The 21,806-nt window shown below is 35.0% G+C and overlaps 1 protein-coding gene across 9 annotated transcripts in view; it reads right to left on the minus strand.

Annotated features, from left to right (window-relative positions):
• Nucleotides 1-21,806, minus strand: part of BIRC6 (baculoviral IAP repeat containing 6) — a 220,187-nt gene that overhangs the window by 74,161 nt on the left and 124,220 nt on the right. For all 9 annotated transcript variants that reach the window (XR_016038617.1, XM_088841556.1, XM_055400471.2 and 6 more), the window contains 12 exons: nucleotides 21,186-21,386; nucleotides 16,290-16,569; nucleotides 14,735-14,991; nucleotides 14,377-14,485; nucleotides 11,975-12,196; nucleotides 10,218-10,998; nucleotides 8,452-8,595; nucleotides 7,888-8,017; nucleotides 4,668-4,799; nucleotides 3,527-3,694; nucleotides 1,886-2,059; nucleotides 310-506 (listed from right to left, as the gene is read on the minus strand). Coding sequence is in view for 8 of the 9 variants with exons in the window: in XM_088841556.1 (XP_088697682.1) it covers nucleotides 310-506; nucleotides 1,886-2,059; nucleotides 3,527-3,694; nucleotides 4,668-4,799; nucleotides 7,888-8,017; nucleotides 8,452-8,595; nucleotides 10,218-10,998; nucleotides 11,975-12,196; nucleotides 14,377-14,485; nucleotides 14,735-14,991; nucleotides 16,290-16,569; nucleotides 21,186-21,386 (2,795 nt within the window). In the remaining variant the exon portion in view is untranslated. The remainder of the gene's footprint in view (nucleotides 1-309; nucleotides 507-1,885; nucleotides 2,060-3,526; nucleotides 3,695-4,667; nucleotides 4,800-7,887; nucleotides 8,018-8,451; nucleotides 8,596-10,217; nucleotides 10,999-11,974; nucleotides 12,197-14,376; nucleotides 14,486-14,734; nucleotides 14,992-16,289; nucleotides 16,570-21,185; nucleotides 21,387-21,806) is intronic.

Here is a 21,806-nt window from a genome sequence, read left to right on the forward strand (position 1 = left end):
GGGGGACAAGAGAGGATGAGATGGTTGGATGGCATCACCGACTCAATGGACATGAGTTTGGGTAGATTCCAGGGGCTGGTGATGGACAGGGAGGTCTGGTGTGCTGCAGTCCATGGCGTGGCAAAGAGTCGGATACAACTAAGCAACTGAACTGAATTCTTACAAAGCTCCATATAGGCTGAGCTTTGAAAGTTTTATACAATACTCAAAGACTTTAAGGGAAAGGGTACTTCCAAAGGTTAAGTTAAACATAAACAAAAAAAAGGTCTTTGCCATTAATGATATAATTAATTGGGAATCTTATCTTACCTGTTGAATTACTTCTGGATACAGCATGGGTAATCTTTCTGCAATAAGAGCCAGTCCACCCATTCCTGCAAAAACTTGTAATGGTGACTGGATGGGACAGGTTTCAAGTAAAGATTCATCCAATATCCCATCCATACATTCATCACTTGGAGTGAGAGCCTCATCATCGGGACAACTACCAAGTAAATCTCCATGATCTAGAAGAATAATCACAAACAACTGCTAAAAGAGAGGATCTATTTTTATAATACTTTTTCATTTACAAAGCAGATGCTATTGTCATCTGCTCATTATGCTCATTCAACAAAAGAGCATAATTATCCTGCTATTCAGATTTAGTTATTTTAAAGCTAGATGCCACAAGAATATTTAAATAACTTCTGATGTTGGTCCCTATAGTTGTTTCACTACATGGTCCAGTCAGGATCAGCATCATATTGAGAGCTTTTGAAATGTAGACTCTCAGGTCATACTCTGGACCTACTGAATATGAATCTGCAATTTTATAATGTTCTGTAGGTGATTTTCAAGTACACTGAAGTCTGAGAAGTATTATTCTTTAGGGCAAATAAGTAAAACATCAGAGACTTCAGAAAATATTAATGTATGTGCATGTTATGCTCTAAAAGTATTCAATGGGAAAAATGGAATAGTGACAAAAAATTTTCTTACTGAAAACTGAAAATTATACCATATTGGTTAAATCTGAATCACTCACAGAAGAAAACCAAAAGTTTATGTTCACAAACAACCAGATCCTATGAACATTAAAAGAGACAAATTATCCTGCTGAAAATTTGGGCAAAGGAAATGTATTAAAATTTATTAAAGAGCACAAAGGGTTAAAAATTAAATACTGAAATTTAATCAAGGGAAAAACTGAAGATAAATAAGATACCATATCCACACTATGAAAATCATTGCTTAAATAGCATTTATAGTAGTGAAATACTAGAATCAGAATGCTTTAACAACTGTGAAAGAGATAAATTGTTACATCCATATAAAAATAGGAAGTAAAAATGAACATTTAGAAATATTTCATTGAATATATAAAAATAAAAAGGTAAGAAACTGTATGATCCCACTTTTGAGAGAAAGAATGTTTATGAGCACAAAATATCACTCAATTATCAGTAAATTGGAAATTCTAAATGGGGTCCACACTTTGATTATAAAATTATGAACAATTAACATGGTTCATTCAGAAATAATATTTTTTAAAAATTAGGAAGTCCCTGGCAGTTCAGTGGTTAGGACTCCATGCTTTCACTGCTGAGGGCCCAAGTTCAATCCATGGTCAGGGAACTAAGATTCAACAAACTGAATGGTGTAGCCATAGGGGGAAAAAAATTAAAGCATATGGGCCTATAAAAAATAAAGTGATGCTACACAAGGAATTAACATTAATTTCCAACAGAAATAATGGCAATTTTCTATATTCACAAATAACTCAGTCATAAAGAAAAAATGTATCTCAAGTTGATGTAATAAAATGTAAATTAGTAATCAGCTACAGAAATCCCTGCCTGCTCAGATTAAAGACTGTAACTTAAAAGAAGTATCGTATATGTACCTTTTTCAGGGTGCAGTCTTTTAAAAGAATCTGTTTTTGACAGACTTGGGTCTGTGATAACTCTGGATCCCAATTTAACAGTCAGATCTATTGAACGGTAACCTTGAGGAAGTTTGCGGTCATATAGCAGAGTTAAAAGTTGAGCAAGCGTCATTTCAGCTGGCAACGGCTGGCCTAAAAATGACATAAATAAGTTAAAACTGGAATCCAAGAGGGAGACGTTTACTTGATTCAATTTATTCGATCACTTAATTATAGGTTAAGAGTTTGATTGTGACACCAATTTCAAAACAATATAAAAACAGCCAACAGAAAGTTTACAAAACTCAAATCTGTTTCTGACAAGTGTAAACAATAATGTCTATACAAAGTGATGGACACGGAGGTCTGGCATGCTGCAGTCCACGGGGTTGCAAAGAGTCAGACACCACTAAGCAACTGAACTGAACTGATACAAAGTGTTAATGATTCAGTAACCAAATCCCACTAAGATCTTCTGAGCAATGGTGAACAGGGAGAAAAAAAATTTCCATAAATCTGGAGTTGGCAAATCTTTTCCAAAAAGGCTAGATAATAAACGTTTTAAGCTACAGAGGTCATATGGTCTCTGCTGCAACTACTACCTCTACTGTAGCGTGAAAACAACTACGGACAATACATAAACGAACAGGCATAGCTGTATTCCTATGTAAAGGTTTTTAAATTAATTTATTTATTTCAACTGGAGGATAATTTCTTTACAATATTGTGGTGGTTTTTGCCATACAGTGACATGAATCACCCATGGGTGCACATGAGTCCCCCCAACCTGAACCCCCCCACCTCCCTCCCCACCCATCCCTCTGGGTTGCCCCAGAGCACCAGCTTTGAGTGCCCTGCTTCATGCATCAAACTTATACTGGTCATCTACTTGACATATGGTAATATACATGTTTCAATGCTATTCTTTCAAATCATCCCACCCTCCCCTTCTCCCATATAGTCCTAAAGTCTGTTCTTTACATCTTTGTCTCTTTTGCTACCTTGTATATAGAATGGGTATAGCTGTATTCCTATGAAAATGTTTTTATAAAAAGAAACATCCAGTCTACCTGGCATACTTTACTGACCTCTGCTACAAATCAACAATGTCTAAAACTAAGAAGTAAACTCCAAAGTGAGTTGGCAGTTTGATTATAACGGTACAGCACACACATGCAGATAAAACGGCTATTACCTCGACAAAAGGAAAGTATACTGGTCAAAGAACATGATTCGGGAAGAGGAAGCTTAACTATCAGGACTACAGCTAAGAATTCCATGCTAGAACCAGTTCTTTAAAATTAACTTCACGTTACATCCTAATAACTTGCTATGAATTAACTAAAACATTAATTTTACTGATCATTTTATAGCACATTCATAACAAAATTTAAGAAGCTAGAGCAAAACTGCAAATTATAATGTTTAAAAAGAGTATTAAATAGGTTACTTTCTTTTTATTCTCACTTCTCTTGGAGAGATCTATATGGATAAAGTCTCACCAAATTATTTATCTCATCAAAGCATCTGATTAAACATGATTTTTATTATGACACATGTGACTTATTCATTTGTAAGATTACTAAAATTTCTGATATGCTTTATCATTGTGAACATTACCAGCTAAGAGTTTATGGAACAGGTGAAACACAGGGACAGTAATTATTTTGCTGGCAGCGTCTGCTCCTGAGGAAGCACTTCCTATTTTATCAGGCATTGTCCTCCCTCTCCTGGATGGTGGGCGAGGTGGGGTAGATGACACAGCACGTTTAGATTGGGATTTCAGCCCTAAAACAAACAAACACACAAAAAAATTTATACAGCTAACACACTAATGAAGTATAAGTGTATTTCTACCATATATTAATAAAGCACCAGGAACACCAAAAGATAGAAATATTTCTTTTCATGTAGTATCTAATCTCGATTCTATTTGATTATATTTGTCATCTATTATACTTCATGAATAACTGGACATGATTTAGCTAGCAACTGAACAACCACAATGAATAACTGGATGCATGTGGAACTATTTTTCAAGAAACTATAAATTAATTCCCGTATTCTCTGAAATACATGTAGATGAGCATCCATTTATTTACTGGAAAGTAATTTTGTGCAAAAATATACAGAAAAGCTTGTGTTCTTAATCTTTCTCTGATAAACAGATTAAACCAATATATAGGTCTTCTTTTAAGAAGAAATGTAATCTAGGTTGAGCTTTCTCTTCTGAACTAAGAATTTTGTTAAGAAAAACATCCTCCAAGATTATCCCTTATCTTGACCAATTTTTCCTCTTCCTGCATTTATTACAGTAAAAGCTCAGTTTTCAACCAATTTTCTTTTGAAGATTTTTATTTTCTAATTTTATAGAATGAGCACAATATCATAAGTGAAAACTAGTGAATACTTTTTCAATTTGTATTTTTTATTAACAGAAAAAGTTACAGAAAAATTCCTTAAGACTTAGTGAACTTTTAAAGAGTGTAAGTCTCTGTACACTGTCAAGTTGAAATGCAGCATCTAAACTATTAACACATGTTCAATATCTGATGAGATATGGTAAGCACAAAATAAGTTTAATAATTCCAATGCCAAAGAGTAATTGATTTCTGATACAATAATTGTGTATTTAATATTAAGACATCATTACACCAGCTTTTTACATTAATACTGTTTATTACATGAAGTTCCTATAAATATAAATTGTTACACTTTACAGAAACCAACGAAGTCAAAATTATACATGAAAGAATCATACCTGAAGCAACAACAACACTGTAATTATCCTGAAATCCATTTTCTGCCTTAACTTTTTCTTTTTCTTCATGGTTTTTCTTTTCCTTGTCATCTTTTTGTTCACTGATTAGTTTAGCAGTGATACTTGGTGTATCTATAAGAAATTTTTGTGTAAAATACATTGATTCTCAAAAATCATTAAGAAGGGAAGTAATAAGTATCTTAGGGGACTTTATACAAGATTATATTGTAACTAACACAAAGGCAATGTAAACAGTCTGAAAAAATGTTATGAAGGAAAGTGTGACACGTTCAATTCTCACTGATTTTATCAACGAAAGGGATTAATCATTCTCCTTAGGCCAGGATACCTAAATCTAATCGCTAGAAAATATTTTGTATTACAATAGTACTACCTCTACAGGCAGTTTTTAAAACTATTAGCAAGAACTTCTGTTTTATTTTAGGCATAGATCAATCTGCTTATCACCTATATCTATATATTTCAGTCCTTACAACATGCATACAAGGAAAAATATTATTTTCAAAATAAGGAAACAGTCTTAGCAAGGTTACTGATACAATCTGTAAAGGGCAATATGGAACTCAAGCTCAGGATTAATCCTAATATGCATTACATTAGACTTCTCCTGCTACAGATGGGAGTATAACCAAACAAGTTTAAGGAACAGAGGTTGCTGGTTTTATTATTTTTATTTGGCTAGGAATCTTAGATAAAATGACATATTTTACAAGTACTTTAAGAATGAATACCAAGGACTTTCACAGATAGTCATTACTCTGAATTAATATTTTCTTTCATGCTTTTGAATATGGCATGCTATTATAAATCATGAAATAAATGATGACCATACAATGATCTTATTTAACCACTAGGAAACTCAAAAAGTACAAAGAGGAAATGGGGGAAAAAAGAACAGAGCTTCAGTGAACTGTAAACAACTTCAAAAGGCCTAATAAATGTGTAATTAGAATCACTAAAAGAGCAGAGTTATGGGAAGACAAATATATTTGAGAAACTAATAGACATAACATTTCCAAATCTGATAAAATTCATAAATACACAGATTTAAGTAAAAAAAGTCAAATCATAAGGAACATGAAGAAAACTACAAGGCATATTATCTGATGATTGTAATAGTCAAATTGCTTAAAAACAATGACAGAAATTAAGAAAAAACAACAAACACAATCATTATTTGAAAGCAATATAGTTAAAAGCAATAGGAAGCAGGTAAAGGGACCACTTAAATAATTTTGGATTCTTCGTTTTCAAGAATATTAGTAAAATACATATGCACATGTTAATATATCATGAGATGTGACTAAAGAAGACAAATACTCTTTTAAAGACCAAAGTACTGCTAACCAGAGGTTAAAGTAGGCACTTAGAAGTTTCTGATATTTGTTAAGGATAACTGAGTTGGACTTTCTAGGATACTGTTCTTCCACAGCCATCAGTTTTATTTTTAATTTTTAGACAATAAAGGGAGCTATTTTGCTCAATATTCTAAATGACAGAACAAGACATTTTAGAAAACAGTATTCATTTATGGTAAAGATAAATTAAAATGTTAAACTTCCAGTTATTTTGTACTATGTCTATACATTTCGATTAAGTTAAATCCCAAAAACTGAATTTCAGTACTCTTCTTCACTTCCTTCAATTAGTTAAAATTTTTTTCTTCATCATGTAAAAGGCACAATTTCAGAAAATTGAAATGTAGAAAAGGTGTGTAAAATCAAATTTTCACAAAGTTTAGCTATAACAGGTAAGGTGGAGGTTTTCAAATAAGAAAAAAATGTTAGACATTTATAATATATTCTAACGCTTTACTGTGTAATACGTAAAACGTAGGAAAGTATCATAATATTATGTACACATTCGTGTTAGATGCAGTATCTAAAAGCGATAAACAATCTTTTCTACTTTATTTTCTCAAAGTGATCATATTCATTCATGTGGTTTAACTCACCGTCTACGTAAGTATGTTTGGTATGCTTAGTTGCTCAGCTATGTCTGACTCTTTGCAAGCCCATGGACTGCAGCCTGTCAGGCTTCTCTGTCCATGGGTACTCTCTAGGCCAGAATACTGGAGAGGGTTGCCATACCCTCCTCCAGGGGATCTTCCCAAACCAGGGATCGAACACAGGTCTCTCGCACTGCAGGCAGATTCTTTACCGTCTGAGCCACAGGGAAGCCCAAGAATACTGGAGTAGGTAACCTCTCCCGTCTTCAGGGTATCTTCCCGACTCAGGAATTGAACCAGGGTCTCCTGCGTTGCAGGCGAATTTTTTACCAGCTGAGCTACCAGGGAAGCCCAAATATCGTAACAACTCCCCAATCTCTTCAACTCAGTCTTTTATTTCAAATTTGGATTAATATTTCCAACTAATAAATAGATAACGTCAGTTTTTTGGGAACTCCTAACTTCTTTCAGTTAACAGTGTTGCTCAAAGACTTAGAAACACACTGACTTATATTTAAATTGCAAACATTTAAATTTTCAGTTTGTTTTTTATTCTGACAATATACAAAATATCATAAATACTATCAGAGGCAGAGTGTGTCCTGCTCACTTTTACAACCCTAGAAATTACTGTGCTTACACATAGCAGATACTCAATGAATTCATCACTGACTAAGATTTCAGAGAGGCAAAAAAAGTGAAACTCACCACAGTCAACCGGCATTCTACCCCCAAACTTATATCCTATTTAAAGGCATCAACTGAGAGCTCTTGAAATACAGACAAGAAATCAAAGGGAAAAGTTCTGTCTTCCTCACTGTTAGAAACAATAAAGTCACCAGCCGATTCTACCTACTGACCCTTCATTTATCCCCTAGATTTAGTAAATATTTATTACTTAGAATGCTGTCATTCAACCTAATATACTGTGCAATTCCTCTACTATAAAACAGCCTTATGGTTTATCTCGAGAAAATTCATCAATATCTTCCCACAGTTTGTCACCATTTCCAACTGCCAGTTCTGCCACTACTAAACATAAGACACATAACAACAAAAGAATTACAGGTGCTGGAATGTATTATACATTTTGTACACTGCATCATGTTTTGAAACGTGAAACCATCTTGACCATTTCATGTCATTAAATAGTTCCTGAGTGAATAAAATAAAATTATAAAAATTATAAAATTCCTACATACATAAAACAAAAAAAGAAAAAAGAAAAATAAATATTTAAATCTGACTTGCCTGACACTCTGTCCAGAACTTCTGATAATGTTGTTGAGACTGGTAAATGAAGTGTTCGGAACTTGTGGCCTGCTCCATACATTGGATGCTGGATGACGTGACTAGTAGCATTAATTCTCCCCTTGTACAGCTGGAAATCAAGAAATAAAGAAGAGATTTTTTGAAATATATGTCATTATATAACAATTTCAAAAGCAGAAAAGAATAAAAATTCAATAATGCATACAAAAGTATACGAGTTTATTTTCTGTATTTCTTCAAATGTGGCATGTCTCTCACGTGATTTGTTGGTCAAATTTTGCATTAGCACTGTTGTACCCAACAATCTGTCACTTTCCCTCCCAAATCAAATTATACTATTCGTGGCAATTTACAACTAAGTTATTCCAGACAAAGAGTTAGCTGAGATTTCTAAGTCCTATCATTAAGTATAAAAGCTATGATATTTTCATTCCGCTGTGTTAGAAATTAGAACAGAGATAACTGTAAGCTCTGATATGAAAACATAAAATATCTTTACACACAGTTCATCATTAAGATTTAATTTAATTGTTAAATACTCACTGGACAGGGAGACTGAAGAAACATTGTCACCTTCTCATCCTCCAGCATCAGCTGCAAAAATAATCTACGTACAAACCCTGAAATATTGCCTGATGTTGGAAGGTTCCCTCTTTGAGGAGACGTCTGAAACAGTTCACAGAGAACCTGGCAAAGAGATTTAAAAAGTTAAATGTGGCACTGCCAGCTTTAAAGAATAAAGAGGAAATTTTAAATGTGGATTAATAAGTATGCTTCAATTCATCAAATTAGCAATTAAAGAATACATTATTCCATCTTAAATGAATAAGAAGTAGACATGAAGTTAAAAGTGAATCAGAAATTTATCTGGATAAGAGAAGTTACTAGTACAGGGTTTTCAAAAAATACCTGGCAAAATCAACTTAATTTTAACTTCAATAAATATATGAATGTGGTTACTATACAAGAGAAATTCTGAAAAAAATGTTATTAAAAATGTAAAATAAAGCCTTAACAAGAAACTAAGAGAGAATAAACAGGACAGAAGACAATGGAACAGAAAGTTTCACTCTACCCACAGGCAGAAACCAAATTTTCAAATACTCATATTTAAGGACTTAAATTGGTAATTTAAGCATTTCTTTCAAATTAGGCACATTAAGTAGATAGTCATCCTTTTAGATACTAATAATTTACTCTGAATGCTGCTGCTGCTAAGTCACTTCAGTTGTGTCCGACTCTGTGTGACCCCATAGACGGCAGCCCACCAGGCTCCACCATCCCTGGGATTCCCCAGGCAAAAACACTGGAGTGGGTTGCCATTTTCTTCTCCGATGTGTGAAAGTGAAAAGTGAAAGTGAAGTAGCCCAGCCACGTCCGACTCGTAGCGACCCCATGGACTGCAGCCCACCAGGCTCCTCCGTCCATGGGATTTTCCAGGCAAGCGTACTGGAGTGGCTTGCCATTGCCTTCTCCTTAATCTGAATAAGCACTATTAAATAAGGGAGTACATGTTCATTCCTATTTATTGGTGTCTACCATGTCTCAAAGGGTTAGACACGACTGAGCAACTGAACTGAACTGAGCTGACCCATGTCTCAAACAAGCTCTATGCTAGTATACATAGCATAGTATGCTTGTTTACATTATAATCCTCTCCAAAAAAAAATCTTTTGAGAGGCAGGCATTACTATTTCCATTTTACAGTTAAGATCACAACAGCTGGAACAAGCAAAATCCGGAAAAAAGGAACTAGAATTATTTTAAGAGATAATTCCAGCTTTCAAGATTCTTGGCCCCCAGACTCAATACAATAATCTTTCATACTTTGAATGTGATTTGTCAAGAGTCTCCTGTCTGAAACCTACTCTAATGTCTGCTTCATTAGAAGCAAATCAACAGCTTTTAAGAATCCAGTTACTACAAACTGTAATGCCTTGATGCAGATGAAGCTTTAATGGCCACCTTTAAGTGGTCAATCTAGTTCCAAGAGCTGAAGCATCGTATTGGGGGTAGATTTTTTAAAAGAGGAATGTATGACCTTTAGCTAGAATCTTGAAGAATTTGTCCATCATTCATCAAAAAGAACAACTGACTTATGTTAACAAGTGAAGAGAGGAGGGAAGGGATATCAGTACTTAATTTCAATTATGGTTTAAATTCAAATCCTTAAATGCACCTGACTGGAAACTTCATCATCACCTTGCCCTAATACATGCCACTTTCTGAACTAATTTCAAGAGTGTTATGTGAAAAGCACATTAAAATACGAAGACACCTGGAACAGAAGTCAGTTTTTCTACTCTTACCTGGGCCATCAGCTTTTGATTATTAGGGTGACATGAAATGCACTGCAGAAAGAATGCAACAGTCGCATTCTCAATTGCTGTCCTCTGCTGAGTAGTCAATCCTGTTGGAGCAGCTGAGGAAAGAGAAGCTGATCTTGCACTGGTCTGTGGTGCACTTAGGTTGTGTCCTCCAGAGGTGGATCCAGAGTGACACAATAAAAACAGAAGTGCTGTCCATAGTGGATTGACTTCAGACCCACCAAGCCAGTCTTTCATAATATGGCTATTGCCAACTTCTGTCAAAAACCTAAGAATAGGAGCAACCAGGTCTGCTGTGACAGGCATCTTATTACACTGTTGTGGAACGTGGTGCCGTCTCAGTTTGTCCTGGGAAGTGTCTACTGATTGAGCAATGCTTTCAGAGTAAGAAATGTGGTTAAAGCAAAAACTAGCCAGACTCCTCACAAGAAGAGAAGGCAAACCCGAGTCCAATAATTGTTTGATAGCTTCTGGAGATTGAGAAGAGGAAGCAAGGGTTGCCAAGTGTGACTCAGTTAGGGCAAGAGGTGCTTGTGCATTTTTAGAGTCATCTGTTAAAGATGAACTGAGATCCTGCTTTTTGCTATCATCTGTCATGGACAGTCCATGGTGACACTGCACCGGGGGAGGAGTAATGCCCATCCAGCCCATCAGCAAAGAAAAATAACTTGGGTGTATGTGACACATCGAGCAAAGCAGACTGTCCACAGCTTTCTTCAAAACCATATTGCAGGGAAGAGACATGGACCAATTAAAAAGTAACCTAGGGAATAAAAGATACCATGTTAAAAAAAAGCACTTATTTTTAGAAAGACCTCACTGTCCATTATTTCTACTAGAAATCACTCTGATGAAAATTACACAGTCTAACATTCAGTATTATGACACTATAATATCTCAGCAAGATTGGTTCTGATAAACATCAAGTACTTCAGTAGGCTGAAGTAAAACTTGCAAGATGAGCACAGAAAACTGAGATCTCTATCAAAATGGTTCTACCACTCTCTGTGTAACTTAAAAAAAAAAAGACATACAGAAAATAATGAAAAAATTATAGCAAAGAAATGTTTAGATTGAATTTGATATGATTAACGGTTTTAATTCATGTCTGCAAAATGAAAACTATTAATGAGCTTCACTAAGTCATGGATTAAACCAACTAAAAGAAGCAAATATGAAAATGACAAACTAGAGAACAAAAGGCCAACCTTTTATGAGTCATGGAACTCTTCAGAAATAAATATTATATTTTGCCATAGAGTTATTAGGCAGTCAGCTCAATAAAGCCTTAACTGCATATGATGAAGAATGTGGGTTAAGTGGAACCTACTAGTCAAAAGAACAATCATAGCTGTCTAGAAAGAATGAGAAACAGACAACTGTAAGAACTGTCTAAAGTAGTCTTTAAAATTTCTAGTTACACTTTCCCTCCAAAGTTGTATATTAAAGATAAAAGAATCTCGTGAGTAAATTTACAAAAGAGAATAAACAATGTGAACTGCAGAATACAGTAAACATTCCAAATTTAGGTGGGAAAAGCAGCAATGATACTAGTACAGCTTCCTGAAACATGAAGATTAAATCTGAGTAGCATCTCATTTCAAAATGATATCATTTATACTTTTCTAGCACTTTGATTATTTTTATACAACTAAGCATATAAAAATGCTGCTTTATCAAGTAAAAACCTAAAGTGATCTAATACTGGGGAGAAAAAGAATTTCATAAATCATACTCACTCAAAGAGTTCTCGGTCTAGCAGTGCTGGTAAATCATATTCTACCAGCAGTTCATAACTGTGCCACAAAATTGCTGCTACACAGTGCAAATGAGAAGGAGATGGCATCAAAAGACCATACTCTATTGATGAAGAGTTAGGACACATGTAACTCATCCTGCCACTTCTTTTCATAGCAGCCACTCTTGCAGAATCACTGACCCATTTTAACAAGGCCTGAATTCTTAAAAAAAGAAGACGAATTCAAATAATCAATTATACTACAGATGACATTTAATACAGATAAATTCTGCCACTGCATGTAAGCAATGTTTATATGAAAATAATATATGATTATTTTCAGTAATTTTAATTTAAAATAGGAGGGAAAGGGAATTATGCAATCAATAATGTCAAAGTAATTCTAATTTTTCAATAATACCTATTTAAGTGATGAAAATATCTGCAGTAACTTGTCTAATCAGCATATAAATACTGATTCTTACCTCATTTATGGCAGAACATACAAATGTCTAGAATTACAGAATATACAGTTTAAAAAAGCTAATTTTATCCTCTAAATTTTTACTCTTTTTATAATAAATCCACATACTATAGAGCAGTAATTGGGGGTCAGCTCTTCATTGTGCAGAATCTCATGTAATATACAATGTTTCACGTCTCTGGTCCCCAAGCATTAAATACTAGTAGCAGCCACCCACCCTCCTGCACTCTGATAACCGAACAGCCTCAACACACATACGTTTTCAAGTGCCACCCTACTACACTCCCTTGCCTAGAGGTGGGGACCACAAAATAAAAGCAAAAGACTTTTTAAAGCAATAATGCTTTGAACTTTGTATTTTTAAGGGGGGGGGGTACATTTATTGTCAAGTTCTTAAAACACTGCTTATCTTTGTTTTGTTTACTTTTAAATGTCTAGTTTAGAGCACAGGATTCTTCGCTTAACATTAAAAGAAATGGGAGTTGGAAGGTATATAATACCACTTAATCCCTTTCTACCCTGAAGGACTGAAGGATCAAATGCTTTAAATTTCATATGATAAGAAATAAGGAAAAATCACTGGAAAAGAAGGGAGATGAGGCAATTAGGGAAAAGTAACATTTCCTAGAAAAACAGCAGATAAAATCTTGTCATTAACGTCAATTCTAAAATATTCTGAAATAGCTATATTTGCATTATGCTAAGAAAGTAATTTTAAGCACAATTTCTTATGATAAAAAAATTAAAAATAAAATAACCAAAAAACTGCAGGAAACCTATTCTAGAAAAATATTTAGCACATATTTTTAACCCTATTAATCATTATGATTCAAATTTGACATAAATTACGATTCACTTTGTCAAAAAATACTCCAATATACTTTTAAATATAATACAGTTATCATACAGTTTATATAAAGCAAAAGTTTAATGGAAAGGAAGTCAGCCTATTCAATATTTTGAAGTTATCTGACAAACTAATTTTACATTGTTAAACATATTCTTTAAATATTTTTAACCCAGAGTACATGAACGCAATGAGTATAAAATTAATGAAAGCTATTACATTATCAGGGATTAAGTAACAATTTTTCCGAGATGCCTTCACTGCCAGGCACTCTAATTCATACCCTTCAGTCTGACCTACATAAATCTCCCCTTATTAGGGACACTGTTCTGTCTCCCCACTCCTGAGGGCCCAAGTTGGACTGAATAAACTTGATCTCTCTAGTATTAGCACAATGCCAAACATATACCAACTACTCAGTGAACAGCTGTAAAATGAGTAAGAACCCACCAAAAAATTAATAATCTGTTAATAATTCATGGAGTAAGATGTTTAACAACATACCAAATGATTTCACTTTAAATACAAATTAATAAAAATAAAGAATCTTAACTGAATATAAAATATTCAACATACTTAAAAGGATATTAACTCAGGAAACAGTCTCCAGCATAAAGATAATTCATATTACTTGAACAAACAAAAACATGTTTCAAAGAAACCTGGAGTCCTTATGAATTTGGAGGGAGAAGACATCAAGGAAGAACTACATGAGTGAAACTTACCTAAAATTACCTATATTGAAAGATCAGTAAACATTTAGGTGAAACAATCAGCATTATTTACTTGGTATGACAGTGTTTCCCTTTGTGGTAGGAAGCAGGAGAAAGAAGGGAAGGAATCTAATGAAAAGATGTCAGTGGATAATACAAATAGTTAGTGAAAACATTACTATTATCAAAACAGTCCAGGTATCTAATACAGACATAATATTCCTTTATTTCTGTAAGTTTAGTAATACCTAAGCTGAACTTTTACACAAAGATCTTTTAAAAAAGCATTATGAGTAACGTCCACTACGTGAGATAATGTGTATATATGTTCTCATGTGAAAAATGAGATCACCACATACCTGTCTTTTGTTCCAGGATCCTGAGTTGTTCCAAGCTGGTAAAGAATGTCTATCGTAGAGTCAGAAGAGAGTCCATTCAGTCTTCCAAAAAGTAAAGGGCTATTCAAATCTTGTAAAAAGAGAATCAAAAGGAAAATTTGCTAAATAAGCAAATGAGATGAAAAGATTCGCTCAGTTTAATCTTAAATTATTCATTAAACATAACTTCTATAAAATTCAACAACAACAAATCAAAATCCAAAAATAATGAAGCCACATGGAATTTAATTTTGGAAACGGAATTAATCACAAACATCATAGTTCAAATATTATTTCTCTGCAGATATGTAAAAATTCAAATATCAAAATTCATTGTCACCTGTAGGATCACTGCCTGATGCTGCACAGTTTCTCAGAAGAATGTCTATAAGCTTTAGGCCAATTCGAGTGGACTGAAGTCCTATCTTTACGAGCACAACCTCAATGTTGGGTGAATGCATTCCACAGTACGGAGACATCAGTAAGGCAGCACAAGTCTGTAGCAAATTAGCAGTAGGTGCAGCTGCACTTGCCATCATTCCTTCCAGATCACTTATGTGAGTAAGGCAATGATGTAATAACCGTAACCATCCAATACTGAAATACAAAACACAAAACAGCCTATATGGGTTAATTTAAGTAGCTTAAATTACTTCAGACTTCTGAAGTAAAAACTTTTCCCAGATCAAACAAAACGTCTCCAAGATTAGCAAGTTGTGGATAGACTGTCACAGACAGATAGTCTTACTGAATGAAGTTATACACAGAAAGACAAAAATGACATGGGATCACTAATATGTGGATTATTTTTCAAAAAGCAGGGGAGGGGAGGGTACAAATGAACTCACTTACAATACTGAAACAGAGGCATGGATATAGAAAACAAACTTATAGTCACCAGGGATAAACTGGAAGACTGGGATTGACATCCACACACTGCTGTAATATGAAATCGATAACTACTAAGAACCTGCTACATAGCACAGGGAGCTCTACTCAATACTCTGTAATGGACTACATGCAAAGAATCTTTAAAAAAAAAAAAAGGAGATACGTGGTTAAAGAAAAAACTTGTGCTTTATAAAGCAGAAAAAATAACCAGCATGTTGTAGTTCATAAGTAGGTAGCACCAATCTATGTTAAAAACAGAATATTTTTAGAATACTATAACATCAATAAGAGTTAAACACAAAATAAGTTTCCCCTATAACATACAAAATAAACATACTTAAGTACAAGTCACATTTACGAATTATGAACCTGCTTTTTATTTGGTCAGGAAATAGTTTTGTATATACATATATGCATAAATATAAACTGCACAGGATCACAGAATTGCAAAACTGAAAAGACCTAGCAGCTTGAAAATAAAAAAGAAATTCCAGTTTTTTTCCTCAGGTAAAACGTACAATAAAACCAATCTATAAAATTTTCAACCATCTGAATTTATCAGAAGAATGTAAATTAAAGGACACATTCAGGTCCTTTGTTTGGTCAGTTTGTATCAATCTGTATGGTTCAAATCAAACCTTTTACGGACTGGCAACTTAAGAATTACTATATAACAGACCAGGTTTGATTCAGATATACTCTTGGGGGTAGGCATTTGGAAATGCTTACATAAGACTACAGTCCAAAGAAGTGGAACTCACACCCACATAAAGCACATCACAGAGCATCTCAAGAATTAAACACACATGAATCTCAATTTTAACCAGCCTCAAAGTTCTGTTTCTATGCAATTATTCTTTATTACACTTAAAAAATTATGACATTATTTAGAAACCTATGGAACAAGGAATTTTCTAAACTCTAAAAAAAAACCCAAAGAAACCACATAATAAATTTCATGAAAAGCACAGAAAGGTTTTTCTTAGGAATGAGGAACTACATACCTTGTTTTAGATACCTGATCTTCAGATGGAAGAAAGGGATTATTAACTGTTGCTGAAGAAGTGGTACCAAAAGCAGTGAGGCCCAGTAACTTGATCTGTGAAAGGCCTAGTGTGCTGGCATCTCGTGGACGATGGAGTCTAAGGCAGACAGCGGAAGCTACTTCAGCTTTCACAAGTTGGATTTTTATGTAAGTAAGACCACTTGTGACAACAGGAGTGGACAGTGGAAGCATGTTTACTCCATCTGCACTTACTTCTACAGACACTGAGGATGGGCAGGCTACAGGAAGAGAAAATTGAACAATTACTAAAGAAAAAGTAAACTCGAGTTCATATTTTAATGGCAGCTACAGTAAAATGGCAGCTTTCAGTTATATTCATTATGAATTCATAAGAAGAATATATATACACTAAGTCACACTTTGTCAGTAACTTTCATTATAATTGATTTTGGAGCTATTACATGGAATTTATACTATAATAAAAACTGTACATAAAAAATTCTAAAATTAACCTAAAAACAGAGTAACTGAAGACATGCAATCCACATATACTTCATTTTCTCGAAGAAAACAAAAACAGGCAATTACTCTATTATTTCTACTCTCAGAATTATAACTAGCAAAATGGGGCATTTAATTAGTATGCTGTGATTTACAGCTGTATATAATTTAGGAAGAATGTGACTTTAAAGGTAACTTTTCACTAATTCATTATTTCACTACTATCATATTGCCATGATTTTAAACACATTTGAGTTCAGAAACTGTTTTCACCTCTGATCCTTTTTTGCCTTTCAAAACTTAAACATTCAGAATATTTAAAATAATTTCCTGCTAAAATTTAAGGAGGCGAAATGAAGTAATCGAAAAAGCAAGAGTTCCAGAAAAACATCTACTTCTGCTTTACTGGCTATGCCAAAGCCTTTGACTGTATGGATCACAACAAACTGTGGAAAATTCTTAAAGAGCTGGGAATACCAGACGACCTGACCTGCTTCCTGAGAAATCTGTATGCAGCTCAAGAAGCAACAGTTAGAACTGGACATGGAACAACAGACTGGTTCCAAATCAGAAAAGGGGTACATCAAGGCTGTATATTGTCACCCTGCTTATTTAACTTCTATGCAGAGTACATCATGAGAAATGCCGGGCTGGATGAAGCACAAGCTGGAATCAAGATTACCGGTAGAAATATCAATAACCGCAGATATGCAGATGACACCAACTTACGGCAGAAAGTGAAGAATTAAAGAGCCTCTTGATGAAATTAAAAGACGAGAGTGAAAAAGTTGGCTTAAAACCCAAATTCAGAAAACTAAGATCATGGCATCTGGTCCCATCACTTCATGGCACATGGGGAAAGAATGGAAAGAGTGGCAGACTATTTTTTTGGGCTCCAAAATCACTGCAGATGGTGACTGCAGTCATGAAATTAAAAGACGCTTACTCCTTGGAGGGAAAGTTATGACCAACCTAAATAGCATATTAAAAAACAGAGACATTACTTTGCCAACAAAGGTCCGTCCATCTAGTCAAAGCTATGGTTCTTCCAGCAGTCACGTATGGATGTGAGAGTTGGACTATAAAGAAAGCTGAGTGCCAAAGAATTGATGCTTTTAAACTGTGGTGTTGGAGAAGACTCTTGGAGAGTTCCTTGGACTGCAAGGAGATCCAACCAGTCCATCCTAAAGGAAATCAGTCCTGAATATTCACTGGAAGGACTGATGCTGAAGCTGAACTTCAATACTTTGGCCACCTAATAGGAAGAACAGACTCATTGGAAAAAACCTCGAACCTCGGAAAGACTGAAGCCGGGAGGAGAAGGGGATGACAGAGGATGAGATGGTCGGATGCCATCACCAACTTTATGGACATGAGTTTGAGTAAACTCCAGGAGTTGGTGATGGACAGGGAAGCCTGGCGTGCTGCAGTCCATGGGGTTGCAAAGAGTCGGACATGACTGACCAACTGAACTGAACTGAATATAAAGTATTTGGATGCTGCTGCTGTTGCTAAGTCACTTCGGTCGTGTCTGACTCTGTGTGACCCCATAGACGGAAGCCCACCAGGCACCCCCTTCCCTGGGATTCTCCAGGCAAGAACACTGGAGTGGGTTGCCATTTCCTTCTCCAATGTGTGAAAGTGAAAAGTTAAAGTGAAGTCGCTCAGTCATGTCTGACCCTTAGCGACCCCATGGACTGCAGCCTACCAGGCTCCTCCATCCATGGGATTTTCTAGGCAAGAGTACTGGAGTGGCGTGCCATTGCCTTCTCCGTTGGATGCTGCAATGGTAAAGAATCTGCCTATCAATGCAGGAGATGTGTTCAATCCCTGGGTGGCAAGATCCCTCAGAGTAGGAAATGGCAACCTGCTCCAACATTCTTGCCTGGGTAATTTCATCAACAGAGGAGCCTGGTAGGCTACAGTCCACAGTGTCACAAAGAGTCTGACACGACTGAGCACACACACACAACAAAGTAATCAACTGGCAATTGCTATGGGAAAATTCTTTCTCACATACATGGAAGAACATTTAATAAATTTATCAATCAACTGAAACAACCTTTGAAACTTGATTTCAATGTCAACTATAAAATCAGGCAGAAACTTTTATTATATGCCAATTATACCCCTGGTTTGCCCAGAGAACTAGGTAAGTCACATAATTTTTAAATTTAATCTTAACCTTTCATGGAAGTATTATCCACATTATATAATCTCTTTGACTCTACCAATACAAACTGATAAAAAGAGATTAAATAATTCAAACTCTCACATGAATGAAGAGCACATTTTCTGTTCAAGCCCATGTTTTGATTCTAAAGGCTATGTTATTTCTACAGGAATACACTATATCTTTAGTTTGTGCTTTGATCTCAAACCAAAAGTATTTAGCACACTTGTGTTAGGAAACATGTAATCTATTATTTGTCATAATGTATAGAGTCCTCCCTTGTAACATCCTTCCTGTCTCCAAACTACTATGTATGAATTCTAGCTACAATTCAAATCCACTTTCTCCTTCCCAAAAGAGCAGTTTCCTCCTCATCCTAGATTGTTTTCGAAGTCTTACACTGCTGGAGGTTATAATGAGTTATATTTTCCCATGTAATGTATTTATTTTTGACCTGCCAAAACACTGCATTAATCTACTTTTTTCTGTCATTTTATTCATTATATCTATTTTAATCTGATACGTGTGGATTCTACAACTCTGTTCAGTTCAGTTCAGTCGCTCAGTTGTGTCCGACTCATTGTGACCCCATGAATCACAGCACGCCAGGCCTCCCTGTCCATCACCAACTCCCGGAGTTCACTCAAACTCATGTCCATCAAGTCGGTGATGCCATCCAACCATCTCATTCTCTGTCGTCCCCTTCTCCTCCTGCCCCCAATCCTTCCCAGCATCAGAGTCTTTTCCAGTGAGTCAACTCGTCGCATGAGGTGGCCAAAGTATTGCAGTTTCAGCTTTAGCATAAGTCCTTCCAATGAACACCCAGGATTGATCTCCTTTAGAATGGACTGGTTGGATCTCCTTGCAGTCCAAGGGACTCTCAAGAGTCTTCTCCAACACCACAGTTCAAAAGTATCAATTCTTCGGCACTCAGCTTTCTTCACAGTCCAACTCTCACATCCATACATGACCACGGGAAAAACCAAAGCCTTGACTAGATGGACCCTGGTTGGCAAAGTAATGTCTCTGCTTTTTAATATGCTATCTAGGTTGGTCATAACTTTCCTTCTAAGGAGTAAGCATCTTTTAATTTCATGGCTGCAATCAGTATCCGCAGTGATTTTGGAGCCCCCCAAAATAAAGTCTGACACTGTCTCCACTGTTTCCCCATCTATTTCCCATGAAGTGATGGGACCAGATGCCATGATCTTTGTTTTCTGAATGTGGAGCTTCAAGCCAACCTTTTCACTCTCCTCTTTCACTTTCATCAAGAGGCTTTTGATTTCCTCTTCACTTTCTGCCATAAGGGTGGTGTCATCTGCATATCTGAGGTTATGGATTTTCTCCCAGGGTATAATAATAATCTAATCTTGCAAATAAGTATAAAAATTTATTCTTCCAAATATGCCAGCGGTCTACAAAATTTCCCATAGATCTTCATTAAATTATTGAGTGACATATGATAGCAATGAGAATCAATCAATGAAGATAAATGATCGTCACAACTTCAACAATTCTGTATAAATCATTATATTTATATTCAAAGAATTTGGGGACCAACACAAATGTAAAATAGTACTTCATACTTCTTCATGAATGCTTGAAAGAGTTCCTTCTTCTTTTAATGCATAACTTATTTTTTAAAAATTCTTTACAATTAATTATTTCCCTTGCAAAGTTACAACAAAATGTATTAAATGAAAATGCATCAAATGAATGATACTCAAAACATTAAAAATTTAAAGGTCATAATATTCAAAATATCACACTCTACACATTACAATAAAAAATTCTTTGCAGAAGTAATTATCTTACAATGGGAAGGGAATCTATGTTAATTTCACATTACAGAGTGAGGACTGAGGACTAGCAACACGAAGAAAGCTGTCTACAGTTGCACAAATTAACTCATTTCATGTTAATGCTATAGTGCCATAAATTTGGGGGAAGATGAAAGGCAAAATAATATACGCCTAGGATGTATTTCCTTAAATTTCATCACACATTATGTTTATTTCAGGGGAATAGTCATGTCAATTCATTTGATGGTAAATGATGTGGTGGTAATGTTAAATATTACATTAAACTGTTCAAAATTAAGGAATCTGGAAATTTTATCTAAGTTTATCACTCTTTGCTAAGTATATTTCTCATTTTTTAAATGCTTCTATATGTTACGGTTTATTTTCATGATGGATCTTTAAACAAATTATTACTCACTTGCAAGAGATGCCAGGTGAGGTTGGATGTGTATCTCTTTCAGGAGCACTGCTGCAGGAAGGTGAATGGTAAGGTCGCACCAAGCCTCCTCTGGCAGAAAGATGTAGGACCAAGCAGCAGAGCGAGCTCTTCTGTGGGGGGGTGTGGCCTGCAAAAGCACCTCAGCTGGTTGGGCAGTGGGACTGCTAGATGTGATTGTACCTACAGAAGTGTTTCAAATAAAATAAAAACTTGCTAAAGAAACCTAATAAAGCATCAAGAACTATTCATATCACAATAATTACACTAGAAAAATTAGCTAAAAACATGAATATTTAATCAGGACATTCAGTCAACTGGCAAGGTAACAAGTTCACTGTTAACTGCTGCCTAATTTCTATAACACGTCAAATGAAAACTAAACAAGCAACAACAAACCTAGCACAGTAATTCTCAAATGATTTAAGTAAAAAGCAATGTTTAATACAGCCTTGAAAATAAAATATACTTAATAAAAAAAAAACTTGAAAATAATCATCTTTATTCTAAATTGTCAATGTTTATGAGTTACAAATATGAAAAGAAAAATATAAAAAGAAACTATGTAGACTGGAAAAATGAATAACTGTATAAATTTTAAAC

This window comes from Moschus berezovskii, chromosome 11 (assembly GCF_049115385.1).
Source record: "Moschus berezovskii isolate FMDL1 chromosome 11, NW_MosBer_1.0, whole genome shotgun sequence".
Classification (NCBI taxonomy): domain Eukaryota; kingdom Metazoa; phylum Chordata; class Mammalia; order Artiodactyla; family Moschidae; genus Moschus; species Moschus berezovskii.